The 13,347-nt window shown below is 33.1% G+C and overlaps 1 protein-coding gene across 2 annotated transcripts in view; it reads left to right on the top strand.

Annotated features, from left to right (window-relative positions):
• LOC106867861 (sortilin-related receptor) overlaps positions 1 to 12,888 on the top strand; it is a 134,489-nt gene extending 121,601 nt beyond the window's left edge. For both annotated transcript variants that reach the window (XM_014912904.2, XM_014912905.2), the window contains 5 exons: positions 547 to 712; positions 3,960 to 4,066; positions 5,530 to 5,713; positions 6,285 to 6,488; positions 8,004 to 12,888. In XM_014912904.2, coding sequence (XP_014768390.1) covers positions 547 to 712; positions 3,960 to 4,066; positions 5,530 to 5,713; positions 6,285 to 6,488; positions 8,004 to 8,068 — 726 coding nt within the window. In that variant the 3' untranslated portion in view covers positions 8,069 to 12,888. The remainder of the gene's footprint in view (positions 1 to 546; positions 713 to 3,959; positions 4,067 to 5,529; positions 5,714 to 6,284; positions 6,489 to 8,003) is intronic.
• The last annotated feature ends 459 nt before the right edge of the window (positions 12,889 to 13,347 follow it).

Raw genomic sequence — 13,347 nt, forward strand, 5'->3', positions numbered from 1 at the left:
GAAGCACTAGTCTGATCTTAAGTACTCTGTCACTTACTCTAACGACCTCGATTACCTTATCCACCCATTTCTCCGCTAGAAGTATTCCTACGCCCCCGACCCCGTCAGTGTTCCCTGCCCAGAAAATCTTGTACCTGTGTTCTTTGCCTGTGAGGAACCTTGCAGAACCTCCTCTCCATCTTACTTCCTGGATGCAGCACATATCTACGCATCTCCGTTCAAGCATCTCAACAATTTCACCAGATCTACCTTTCAGCGTGCCGACGTTGAGAGTGCCAATCCTAATAGTATGGGTGTTGGGGGTGTGGGCCTGTAGCCTGGGAAGAGGAAAAGCAGTGTCGTGTACCTGATCACATTATCAACAATAAAATATGATGACCAGAAATTGAGTTTAATTAAAACTAAATCATATTACACATATATTTTCAGGTATTTTCAATACATTGTTTTTCTTTTTTCTTTTTATTTTTTTCTTCAATGAAAATATTTTTTGTTACTGCATGTTAAAGAAATATGCTTATTGAATGTCACTAACTTGATATACAGGTATACATCATCTATATCAATGGCTCTAACTCAGTGTCACCACTGCCACCTACAGACAAGAAATATCTTGCAACTGAGATCTGTAACTTCAGACGTGGTGCCACTTATAATATTTCCATAGGTCTTAGCCAGTCTCGTCTTTCAATACCAGTCTTATGGCAAGTTGGTAAGTTGTATTATTTTTCTGTTCAGTTTTCTTTTCTTTATCTCATTTCTCTTGTATTCTGATTAGTTCAAATAATGCATTTTACATATACATATCACCAAACTAAAAAGTGTTTTTACTGATTGACCAGCCTTTACAAACTATGACTATGGCAATATCTTACTTCTGATTCCATTACCTATGACAAATATATGATGTCTGCATGATCACACTTTACCATCAGTATTATATATTCATATATATACAGAGAGAGGGATCCAAAGTGTACGTACGCCGCTATATTTTTTAATATATAAAAAATACAAAAATGGGACAAGAACGCAAAACATCCAGACAGATGATACAAAGAAGACAAGTTTTCTATTCTCAGTCGAGTTCTAGATTATCTTTGCAATTTTGGCTGGTTATACTCGAGATTGCTCCAATCTGGCCAGCCCCAAGGAAAAACTAAGCTAAGAGCATTAGATTCCTTGGAAGAAAGCAGCGAATGTATACAAAAACGGAATGTTACGCAAATACAAATATATATATATTTATATATATAAATTCAATAATAGGATGAATTCTTTTACAAGAATTTATCAAGTAGCTAGCGTGAAAAAACCTCATAAGGGAAAAAATCCATCATTTATTCCCGAAATATATATTTATATAAGGGCATTACTATACAATAACGCCTCACGCTATGAGGGACTCTAAGGTCAGACTACTATAAAAAGCACATTTTTACCGAATGCGAGGAAATGCAACTCTCAAAGCCAACCCCTTAAAAACGAACTAAATTATAGATCATGATTTCGTAGTTATTGTAGTATTATACAACTTCTACTCGTCAGTATAATATGGTCAAGAAAAATAGAAATAAACAGTGAATCAACATACCAAACGAACACCGTGTATCCAGCATAGCATATAGATGACTGTTCATCGCTATTTCTCTATGGCGTGAGGCGTTATTGTATAGTAATGCCCTTATATAAATATAAATATATTTATATATATATATAAAAAGAGAGAGAGAGAAGAGACAGGATAGCATTTTGATCTAAATGTCAAAGGATTGTAGGCTAGTTCTATTTTATAAGATGACAGAAAGATTTTTGTAAAAGTTTTGATTAACATATTGATATTTGTAGGATCGTAGACTTCCACTGAAGTTTTCTCTCAGATATGAACAAACTAGACATTGCACTCTGTATAAACATCATATGACAGAATAGCATAGCATGGCCCCAGCCCAGAGTGAAACGGGGTATATTTGGAGTATTAGTCTCTCTTTCTCTCTCTCTCTCTCTCTCTCTCTCTATATATATATATATATATATATATATATATATATATATATATATATATATATATTATATGTGTGTGTGTGTATATAAGGAAGAAGGAGCAACCATAGCCCTTTCAGGCCCTCTCTTTTTTATTTTTTCCTTATTTGCTAAGTCCAGACAAAAGGCACTGCTCATGACCTTTGCAGGTTCTCCAAGATTGATGATCTTGATGTTTTGTTATAGACCAGATTCCAGTGGTATGATGTCCTAGGAAGAAAGGATTGGGTATAGTGATTAGTGCAGGGCCTGGTGGTTGGACATAACATGGATGATGAGTAGAAGTGCCTGAGAGGAGGTGGCATAAGATCAGTCAACAAATGAACAAATAGAGATCATTGCAATAGTGGTAGAAAAGGCACAGAGAGAGAAGACGGCGCATTTGTGCACAAGAATCTGAAGCACACCTGTGAGTGATTTTATGTCCATCAGTTGGGTGACTTTCTCTGAACATGATCTAAGTTACAAGGGGGTACCGAAAAGTTCCTGGCTTTGGATAAAAGAAAATACAGGAGGATCAGTTAATTATGATTTTATTCAACATATTTCCCTCTCAGATTCACACACTTATTGCAGTGGTCCTTCAGTTTTTCTAAGCCCTGTAAAAGAACTAGGAAGGTTGAGCCTCCAACTAGGCCTTTTGTGATACCCTAAAAGCCTGGAACTTTTCAGTACCCTCTCATATTTGTGTGTGCAGCAGCAGCACCATTCAAGACATGGGAGTGACACTCCATTGTGGACCTTACCTGCACTTTGTAGAGATTCAGTAATTGCTAAGAGCTGAAACATTTAGCTCATAACGATCTTGTCTCTTTTTATGCCATAAAACGAAAATCTCAATTGCCACTAGTAACAAGAAAACACCAAGACACCACACCTCCTTAGACATATGCAGCACTCAAAGCTTTGATGGTCACTGTAAATGCACTCTGTTATGTAAAATATGTGTAATACACATTGAAAATCATCAGGAATTGTAAAGTATGAATTTTAGAGTATGCTATGATTTTAGTTGTATGCTATTTGTGTATTGAAGATAGAGAATTGCAAGTTTGATTCTTGAATCCAGATTTCTAATGTAATACTTTGCCTGTGATATTTAATTAATTTTGAAAGTAATCAGGCATGAGGAGAGTAAAATAAGTAATTTATTATCAAACTGGTCTTTATAGCATAAGCAAAGGCTCTACTTTAAAATTATGAGGGAAGGTTTTAAATTAAATATGAATACTTTAAAAAAATTGGTTTTGTATCATAGAGTTAGGTGGATTGGTACTGAAAGTTATAATACCATCATTGAAGGATATTTTGAAACTATTGAAGATGTGCATGTCTGGCAGGTACACTTTGCCATACTGAAAGTCATCTATTCTTAGCCAAGCACATCTCACTGCTACTTCTACTACTTCTGTAATAGATTCTACTCTTTGGAACTTTTTAGATGTATTCCAACCTTGATTGTGCTTGCTTACCTCATTCCCACCTCTAAACGCTGCAACAAGCATTATAGATAGTTGATCATTTCATGGAATACTACTTTGTAGAACTTACATCCGCTAATAAATAGCCACAATTCATTAACTTGAAATTCTTCAGACACCACATCAACTACTCATATCCCATTCACATATGTACACACACATACTCTCTCTCTCTCTCTCTCTCTTTCTCTCTCTCTCTCTCTCTCTCTCTCTCTCTCTCCCCAAGTCATGTGTAACTTAACAGGATTCACTAACTAACATTATTTCTATCACTTTTCTAAAGAATATTTGTTTTATCAAACATTATTGATTACTATGATATTGTTTGTTTCTAATGGGTCCTATTCTGTAACTTTGCCAGAATACCAGGTTTCAATAGGTTTCCCTGTGCTAATTTTGCATTAGCAGTCTCTGATAGTTACTATTCTGTTGCAGAACAATACTCTGAGCCCAATGCTGTGAAGGTGGTCGATGAAGATCCGGATAAATATTATTACAAATTGATATGGAACAAAATCAACATACCATCACATTTGTTTACGGTGAGTCAATACACCCAAACAGTAAAACATGCATGTACACACAAGTGTGTACATGCAAGTTTGTACAGATATACATACAAATGTACACACACTGTTCAACAACAACAAAAAAAAAACTGGAAATCCCAGAATTGAAGCTGCTATGTATGTACGTATGTATGTATGTACGTATGTACGTATGTATGTACGTATGTATGTATGTATGTATGTATGTATGTATGTATGCAATGAAAACATCAAAGAATGGAGTTAGTGATATTACTTTTGATACATTGTTTGCAACCAATTCACACTTTGACCAATCTTATGTCATGTTCATTAACATGTCAGCAATTATTGATTTATTTCTATGCACTGTGTAAATGACCATTCACACAGTGTATAGAAGTAAATCAATAACTGTAGCATGTCAATGAACATGACACAAGATTGGTCAAAGTGTGAATTAGTGAAACAATTGCAAACAATGTATTAAAAGTAATATCACTAAGTCCACTTTTTGATGTCTTTATTTTATATATATATATATATATACATATATATATAGTCTCTCCAACCACCAAGGTTGTCTGTTCTTCTGCACATGTATGTGCAGGCCTAGTGTGTTATTTTTGCTTTGTTTTTGCTTTCTTTTTAAGAAAACTGACAGTTATCCATGCATACAAGTCTCTTTTTTTCCCACTTATGTTTATTCAAGGGAAAGGTGACCAACTTTTGCTTGATATGGCTTTTTTTGCCAGTGTCATTGCATGTGTTACTGTCAGAATACAGAGAGCCAGATTAGATATCACAAGGCATCTTTTCCAACCCTCAAGCAATTTTGCCAATCCAACTCCCTTAATTGGTACTTTTTTATTGATCCAAAACAATAAAAGACAATGTAGACCTCAGAGCACAGAGAATCACTACAAATACCACAAGGTTTTCTATCCACTATTCTAGCAAATCTGCCAATTTTCTGCCTTATCTGTGTATCAATATACAGGTTAATAGGTTGGAAAGAAATCTTTCATAATGTATCAGCTTTCATAATTCAAATAAACTTGTTATTTGCATATCAAAAAGAAGTTTTGGTCAAGATACAATTCTCTTTTCTGATTTTATCCTGCTGAAGTCAATTTTGCATTTCTTCTGGAAATGCTACTGTAAATATTAGTCTTTTATTTATATAATAATTTCTGAACAATAGTGCTATTAGTTAGACATTTCCAGTGAGCCAGTCACTGATTCATTACATTTCTGCCAGCTAGAGTGATAAAAGAGTATCTGTAACTTGTAGCAGAGCAAGCTTGTACTGTAATTGTAGCAAATACAAGATATGGCTTCAACTTGTGACTCTATGATCTGTGGTTCAGTCCATTAACTCCACATCTGTTTATGTCTCATGTATAACTTTATAATTTCTGTTACATCTTCAAAATATTCAATTCATTTAATCAGTATTGTATTCATTTCTGATACAGGGCTATCAAGTAGTCTACAAAGTTGGAGGTGAGAAAGATTTTCAGGTGTACTGTGTTATCAACAGTACATCAGTCAGTTTGAATAAACTTGCTAAAGGATTCATGTATCAACTAAAAGTGCGGCTGAATAAAATTGACGGCTACTATGGAAAATTTAGTAGTGTAGCTTCCCTTGCCATTCCTTGTAAGTATTTTTGTGTTATGTTGTTGTGTTTGAGAAATTAGTATTACAAGTATTTGTTTATTAATCTATGCTGCTTTGCTAACCCTGCCCCCTCTTTTTTTTTTTCTTTTTTTTTTTTGCATGGGTCTATGTGATTAAGAAGTTTGCTTCTCAAACACGTTTTTAAGTTCAATCTCATTGTGTATCCTCTTAAGCAAATGTCTTCTATAATTGCACTTGGTCAACCAAAGTGAATGGATTTAATAGTCAGAAACTGAAAGAATCTTAACCATATAGCCATGCCTGCACCTATAAAGTTTAGTTGTGCCTGCAGAGGGCTGAATTCAGTTCAAGACACATTGTTAATTAAGGCTTATTATTATGTTTGTTTCTTTGTTTTTTTTCTTAATCTTCCACCATTTCCAACATCCTTTGAACCCCAAAACCTGCTGCTCCAAATCTCAGCATCCTTCTCTTAAGAACTCCCTTTCTGTTCAGAATGACTTAATATATTTTACAGAAAACATAATTACATTGAAAAGGAAACTAAATTACACAACTCTTTCTTTCCTTTGTTTTTTTTTTTTTGCAGTGACTGTGAAGGCCTCAAGTGTCAATCTTGTTGCCATCGTTGTACCCATCAGTGTTGTGACTCTCATCTTAGTCATCTTAGGCAGTATTCTCCTTGTTCTCTTTGTGCGACATAAACGCCTCCAACGCAGCTTCCTTGCCTATGCTAGTAGTCATTATGATCCTCGATCAGAACGAACAACCTTTAATTCTGCAGAATATCTTGGTAAGTTTCGTTTTTTTCCCCCTTAAATTTTATGTTTGCTTTACTTTGTCATACATTTTTTACTTTGTCATACATTATGTTTGCTTTACTTTGTCATACAGAAAAGTGCAAAGAAAATATTGGGTCATCCCTTAACTAATGCGGTTTTTTTATACTTTTTATTTTTCAAAATGAAGATAAAGTTCTTTTTTAATCTAAAATATACTCTCTTTCATTTTCTACAATGCTCTTCAATCTATCTGGTAGACTTGCAAGGTCCCTCTTCCAAAATTCACTTGTCCGTGACGAAAAATACTCCTTCAGTATTGTTCTGACCTTGTCTACAGAATTCATATTTTCTCCATCCAAGTGATTTTGAAGACTGCAAAATAAATGATAATCAGATCGAGCAATGTCCGGAAAATATGGTGGATATGGTGGATGGGGCATTGTTTCCCATTCAAACTGCTCCAGCCTTTGGAATATCATCCTCATTGTATGTGGCTGAACACTATCCTGATGGAAGAACACCTTTCATCTTGAAACCAAAGATGGTCATCATCACCAGTCACTATTCAGGTTCATTTGTGAGACATGACAGCAAAGAAGTGCACACATTCACTCTCTGCAAGTGATTAGACTCAGAAAGTTTGTGAGGAACCTACTGACCCAATTTGCTCACTTTTTTGATGACACACAGGTGTCAACGAATGATCGAAGAACCAAATCCAAGCTTCTCTGCTAGTTCCTCAACAATTACGATTGGATTTTTTCCACCAGGGTTCGCAAGACACCTCGTCAAGCTCTACAGATCTTCCAGAATGAGGCTTGTCTTCTAAGTTGTAGTTTCCAGCTCAGAATTTCTGGAACCACCATTGTCACTGGCTTATGCTTATTGTCCAATCCCCATAGACTGCATTGATATTCCTCACACTTTCCATTGTGTTGTTGCCTTTATTGAACTCATAAAGCAAGACGTGCCAAATATGCTCCTTTGTCACTTCCATTATAGCTTTGAAAAAATAACTTAAAATCAAACTTCACTCTTCACAACTTGCACTAAGAATATGCACAAGGTAAAATTACTACCTCTCAAATACTGGGATCGATACAATCAGCTATACATCTCTCAAAATGTATGTGACCTTGTGTCTGTGGTAGAGATCAATACACACATATTATTTTCACATCCATACTAGCATGTGTTGAACACGTTTTTTCCAGCACATCCCTCTTGTGTTCTTTTATCATTTTTCTGTGTTCAGCTTCCTGAGATCAGCTTTTGCCTCTTCTTCCTATGTCTTCCTATATAGCTGGTTTCTTCCACTTGAATCTCTAGGCACCTTCCATATCATCCTCCATATGCATCAGATGTCTGTACCAGCTCAGTCTTCTCTTTTGAATTCCATTGTTCATGCACTGCTGACATCCTGTGGAACATGTTCACCTCATTTCTTCCCAACTTTTACACATCCTTCTCATTTAATCCCTGTATTTCATTACCATATAATATTACTGTTTTTTCTTTCTTTTCAGGAGAAGATGAAGATTCTCCAATGATAACTGGATTTTCTGATGATGAACCGTTAGTGATAGCATAGAATGGCTATAGAATGGAGCAGAATAGCCATGGTAACAATCTGCTGCCACTGGCAGACTTACTTAGAATGTCTGCAGAACACATTTACTGAGCAACAATAACAGTATATTAGAATTGGCTATCCACATACACACACACATATATATATATATATGCAATTACAAGCAGGCATACATACATCCATCAGTTATAAACAAACACACACTTACACATGTATTCACACAGATATACATTTTACACTCACTGGAGTTGGCCATAATTCTGAGTGTATTTCCTATGTGATATTGTTGTCCACTTGACTTGGGCTTGCTCCCTTCCTGCAGCTAAAAAAGACTCCCTCTTGGTCAATATGTTTACTGGCTTTTAAATAGATCAGTTCCACTTTTCCCTTACACACAAGCACACACACTCACCATACATCTATACATGCCATCCTACAAACATCAGAATTCTTAATTAACAGCTATTTAACATGCTGCTAAACTTCACTGAGATCATTCGACTGTTGTTATACATTCCTATTACACATTCCTTTTTATTTTTGGATTGGCAGAGATGTTAGAGCATCATTAAGAAATGCCTTGTGGTGTTTCTTCCAGCTCTACATTCTGAGTTCACATCCCATTAAGGCCAACTTTGCTTTTCACCTCTCTGGAGTTGATAAAATAAAGTACCAGTCAAGCACTGGGATTGATGGAATCGACAACCCCATCCCTCAAAATTGGTGGCCTTGTGCCTAAATCAGAAATCATCATCATTATTATTATTATTATTATTATTATTATTATTATTATTATTATTATTATTATTATTATTATTACATGGGGGAACAAACTGAATAGAAACTGGAGAAAAATGAAAGAATAAAAAATAACAATGTAAAATTACCTTCCATTTATATATTTTGTGACAAATTTTAACATGTTCTTGAAATTTTTTTTTTTGGCTCCTATGCATGGAGATGAAATCTTCACTCAAAAATTATAAATATTCTAAAAAAAACAAACTTTTCATATATTTAGCTTTAACTCTACATAAAGATATTTCATTTTGTTTCCCTTCAGTAAAATCTCCACAGCCCCCATTCCTAAAAAAACAATGTGGTTTTTTTTTTTTACAATTTAGCATATATTACTTTTTAATATTTTAATCTTTATTTTCATTTATACTGTATAGTAGTTCATGTTTATTTTAACTGCTTATGTTTGACACCGTATTCACTTCGTAGTTTGTCAAAATATTGATTAACATATCGAAAAGAGAGAGGAATGAAATGAGAACCTTTAAACCACACATGTATATACATACCACTCTCTCTTTCTCTCTCATAGATAAATACATATCAATACATACTTAATATGTATATATATACACACACACAAAATAAACAAAACAACATACATACAAACACATTTATAGCTAAATAATTATTAACACATAAACTACATACACAAAAAATAAATTTACTTTCCCTTTGAAAATTCTCTAAAGTAAGTATATTCCATACAAGATCTTTATTTTATGGAAGTAATATATTTCTTTTGTGAATATACTGATTTGTTTCATCCATCTACCCATTCCTACCAAAATTTATCTAATATCCTACGATACTTGGGAGTGTTGTATCATTCCCAGTGTTCTGTTCTTGATGAAAATTCTTCAAATGCCAAACATAAACTGTTACGAATCAGACATTATTTCTCGGTGAGCTGAGTTTGCCATCCAGTTTTAATTCCCGGTTGTAGCTATTTCATTTTGTTGTAAGTTGTTAATGCCTTTGGGAAAAAGCATCAGCTTCTCAGAACCTTGTTTCCCCTGTTTTACAAATAATTATGTGATTAGTATGTATGTAAGAAATCAACAGTTGTTTCTATTTACATATGTTAGTGTCTGATGACTTAGCTTGGTCCAAATGTATTAATTCCTATTCCTGTTTTCACTACTCCTCATTTTTCAGAAGCTAGTTTAACAGGAGATAGACACAATCCTACTATTAGTTTTTCTCACCGTTCTTTTATCTTGCCAGGGTTTTTAAATTTCAAGTCTTAAATGCATTTTACTTTTAAAAGAAATACTAAAATAAAACATTGCTACTTCATAGTAAGAATTTGTTCAAGACTCTGTGTGTACATGTGTATATGTGAGTATATGTGTACATACTATCAATAGATTTCCCTTTATCGCAAGCATTTTCAAATGAGAATGAATCTCTTTCAGCTAAACAAATTATAACACACACACTTTTTGAAAGTGAATCTCATCTATTAAATATATTTACAATGAATGAACAAGTAGAATTGCTTATTGTATAACTAACATTTCTTTAAAAGTATTTTATGAAGTGATTAGATTTTTTTTTCTTAAATTAACAAGTTGGTGACAGTCTTTTTTATAATGCTTCAGGTTATAGAACAAAGACATTTAATTTATACCAAGCTGGAAAAATTACACACACAAATGTTCTTTATACCTACACTCTCTAGAATACAATACAATATTGATGTGCTCTCAACCAGAGAAGTCTGTGACAGATTTTTCATTGTTGTGTGTCCTTCCAATAGATATAAACATCAATATGTCTTATAATTCCATTCCTATAAGTCTTAGGCTTTGTATCTTTATGAATTTTTTTTGCTCTCCTGAGCAAACTAACAAGCCTCATCTTTGCTGTTTATAAAATAGTTTCATCATTCCCTAAGTTAGCCACTTCATCATAAAATCCCACCCAATCGATGTCACTGTGGTAAAATATAATTTTAATTAATTGCTTTTTGCATTATTTTTGTGTTGTATTATAATATTTTCAATTTTGCACTTCTGTCATTTTCTCCAGGATCAAGGCTTGCAAGACATTCTCTTCCAAACCTAGCTTCTGAGATATATAACAAATGTAAAATTATTGATTTTTTTTTGTTTAGGACATTTATAAAGAAAGAAAAAAACTTGTTAATCATGCATTTATAGTAAATACATTTATAATAAACTCTCATTATACACTTGGAAGAAAAGGGTAAAATAGAATCAAATATACATTGGCATCTATATCTACAAAAATTACACACATAGATACATACATATGTCATATATTAACTCACATGTATTCAATTGCTTTCAGATATATCTAGTATTACACATACCACCATACATTTAAGTGCTTTTTTATTTAGATTTATTTTCTTTGTGTATGTCTGTATCTATTTTAATTGAGAATATTTGTGTGTAGTATTTGTCAGGCTTCATTTATTATTCCTACCATTGCTAATAATAATATTTTGTCTTCTCCGTTAAATTTGTGTATTTCATTTTTTACTGAAGAACAAGGGTCATGATGAATCTTAAGTGTCTCCAACTATCTGATCATCACTATCATCCTCATCATCATCTTTTCAAGATTTATTTTGGAGCTTGTATATTTGACTATCTTTTCTTTACATTCCTGACAGTTGAAACAGATATTTCCTATTCACAAAATATTTCCTTGAACAATAGATTTGTAAGCATTTATTGAAAAAGTGCCCGTACCTTTTTTTTTTCAAAATATTCTGAATTTTGGTTCTAAATAATTAACCTTCCCAATAAGGAAGCAGATAGACTTATGCTGGTAGATATTCGAAAAATTTCCCAGTCTCTTTTCTCTCTGTCTTTCTTATATAAGGATTTCTTATGTAGCCTCATGACCAGGGGTGGTAAGGCAAAGTCCATCACGTTCTCTGACTGTTGAGATTGATGTTGCCAACATCCAGCCTACAGGGAAACAGTAGGTATGAAAATAAGTGGACAGCAGAGAGGAGAGGACAGTTTGGTTCAAGTGCTCACAATACACTGAACTCCACTCAAGGCACTCATGGATCTGGTGGTAATACTAAACTAAGTAGGTTCCCAGGCATGCCACATTTACCAAGTATATAGCAAAATGGATTTCTTTTACTTGTTGTTATTGACCTGTAGAGATAGCAGGTATCACTAGAACATTACAAACTGTTGAGAGGAACAGCAAGAGGACTTTCCTACCTCACATTGATATCATCCTTCCCTGTTTTACTGAAGTAAATTTTGCATATCCTTTTCTACATTTTAAAGACATTTAGCAGTTTTTGTGTTGTTATAAGTAAACCTGAAGCATGTCTCTAATACGCAATCTTCTACATCATCCCCTATAAATGCGTGACTATGTTGATAAATCTGAATACAGTGAAGTTATTCTAAATAATCTTTCACATTCTACTTACTCTGATTGGATTATGGATTTTATGTTGCATTTCCTTTTTCTCTCTGAAATTAAATACTTTAGGAAAGTGTGTACTTTTAATAATAATAATAATTTTGCATCTTTTATCATGCTACATTGTATGCCTATGGTTGCAACGTAAACAGTTCTGAATGATAATCTATTATAAATTCCAACTAACTTATCCTTTTGTATCAAAATTTTATGCAATAGAGACCAGTTTTCAATTTGATATCTATTCATCAGATTTATCTCCCTTGAATTATAATGGCCTGTTCTAATAAATTCATTCAAGAAATTTTTTCAACCTAAATAAAACTATGTAGCAGGAAATCTAACTGAATTTAGTATTAGTACAATAAAATTTTCAATTTCAATTTTATCGTAATTAACAAAATATCTTCGCAAATTGAATATTTTATTTTGTCCTTTCCTCCATTCATAAGTGCACTCATATATATGAACACATCTGCATACATAAACTACTTATTTTTAACTTGTGGTCATACCTGGTTTTGTAATTTTATTATTTTGTCCATATATAAAATGTTTGCTTTTCTGAAAAGTGGAAAGGAATAAAAATTATTTGTATATGTTTGGTTATTTTCTCCTTTTCTTTCATATCTTTAGATTTGATATATTTTTGTTACATTAAATTCAATCTATCTATCTATCTAATAAACCTACAAACAGGAGTAATCTTCAAGTTTGCTCTTACAAAACAATCTAGAACCTTCATTCTACCATCTCTACTATGTACTTTAAGTTTAAGCCATTTTTCTTTTCAACTATAGCAAAAGTAGTTCTATGCAACCTTTCATTTTCAAGAATTATATAGATAAAACATAAGAAATGTATTCTTCCTGCATGAATAGTATTTTGTATCAGTTTCCACTAGATATCTTTTGAAATTAGAACAATATATTTTGCGAGGAGTTAAAAGTGTTATTTCTCTTGATTTTAATTCATATTTTCTTAATTGAAAAATGTTTCTGTTAATAGCCAAATCATCTTAAATACTGTCTATTTTGGTTTTCTGAAAGAAACAGTTA

The sequence above is a fragment of the Octopus bimaculoides genome, chromosome 5, assembly GCF_001194135.2.
Source record: "Octopus bimaculoides isolate UCB-OBI-ISO-001 chromosome 5, ASM119413v2, whole genome shotgun sequence".
Lineage (NCBI taxonomy): Eukaryota > Metazoa > Mollusca > Cephalopoda > Octopoda > Octopodidae > Octopus > Octopus bimaculoides.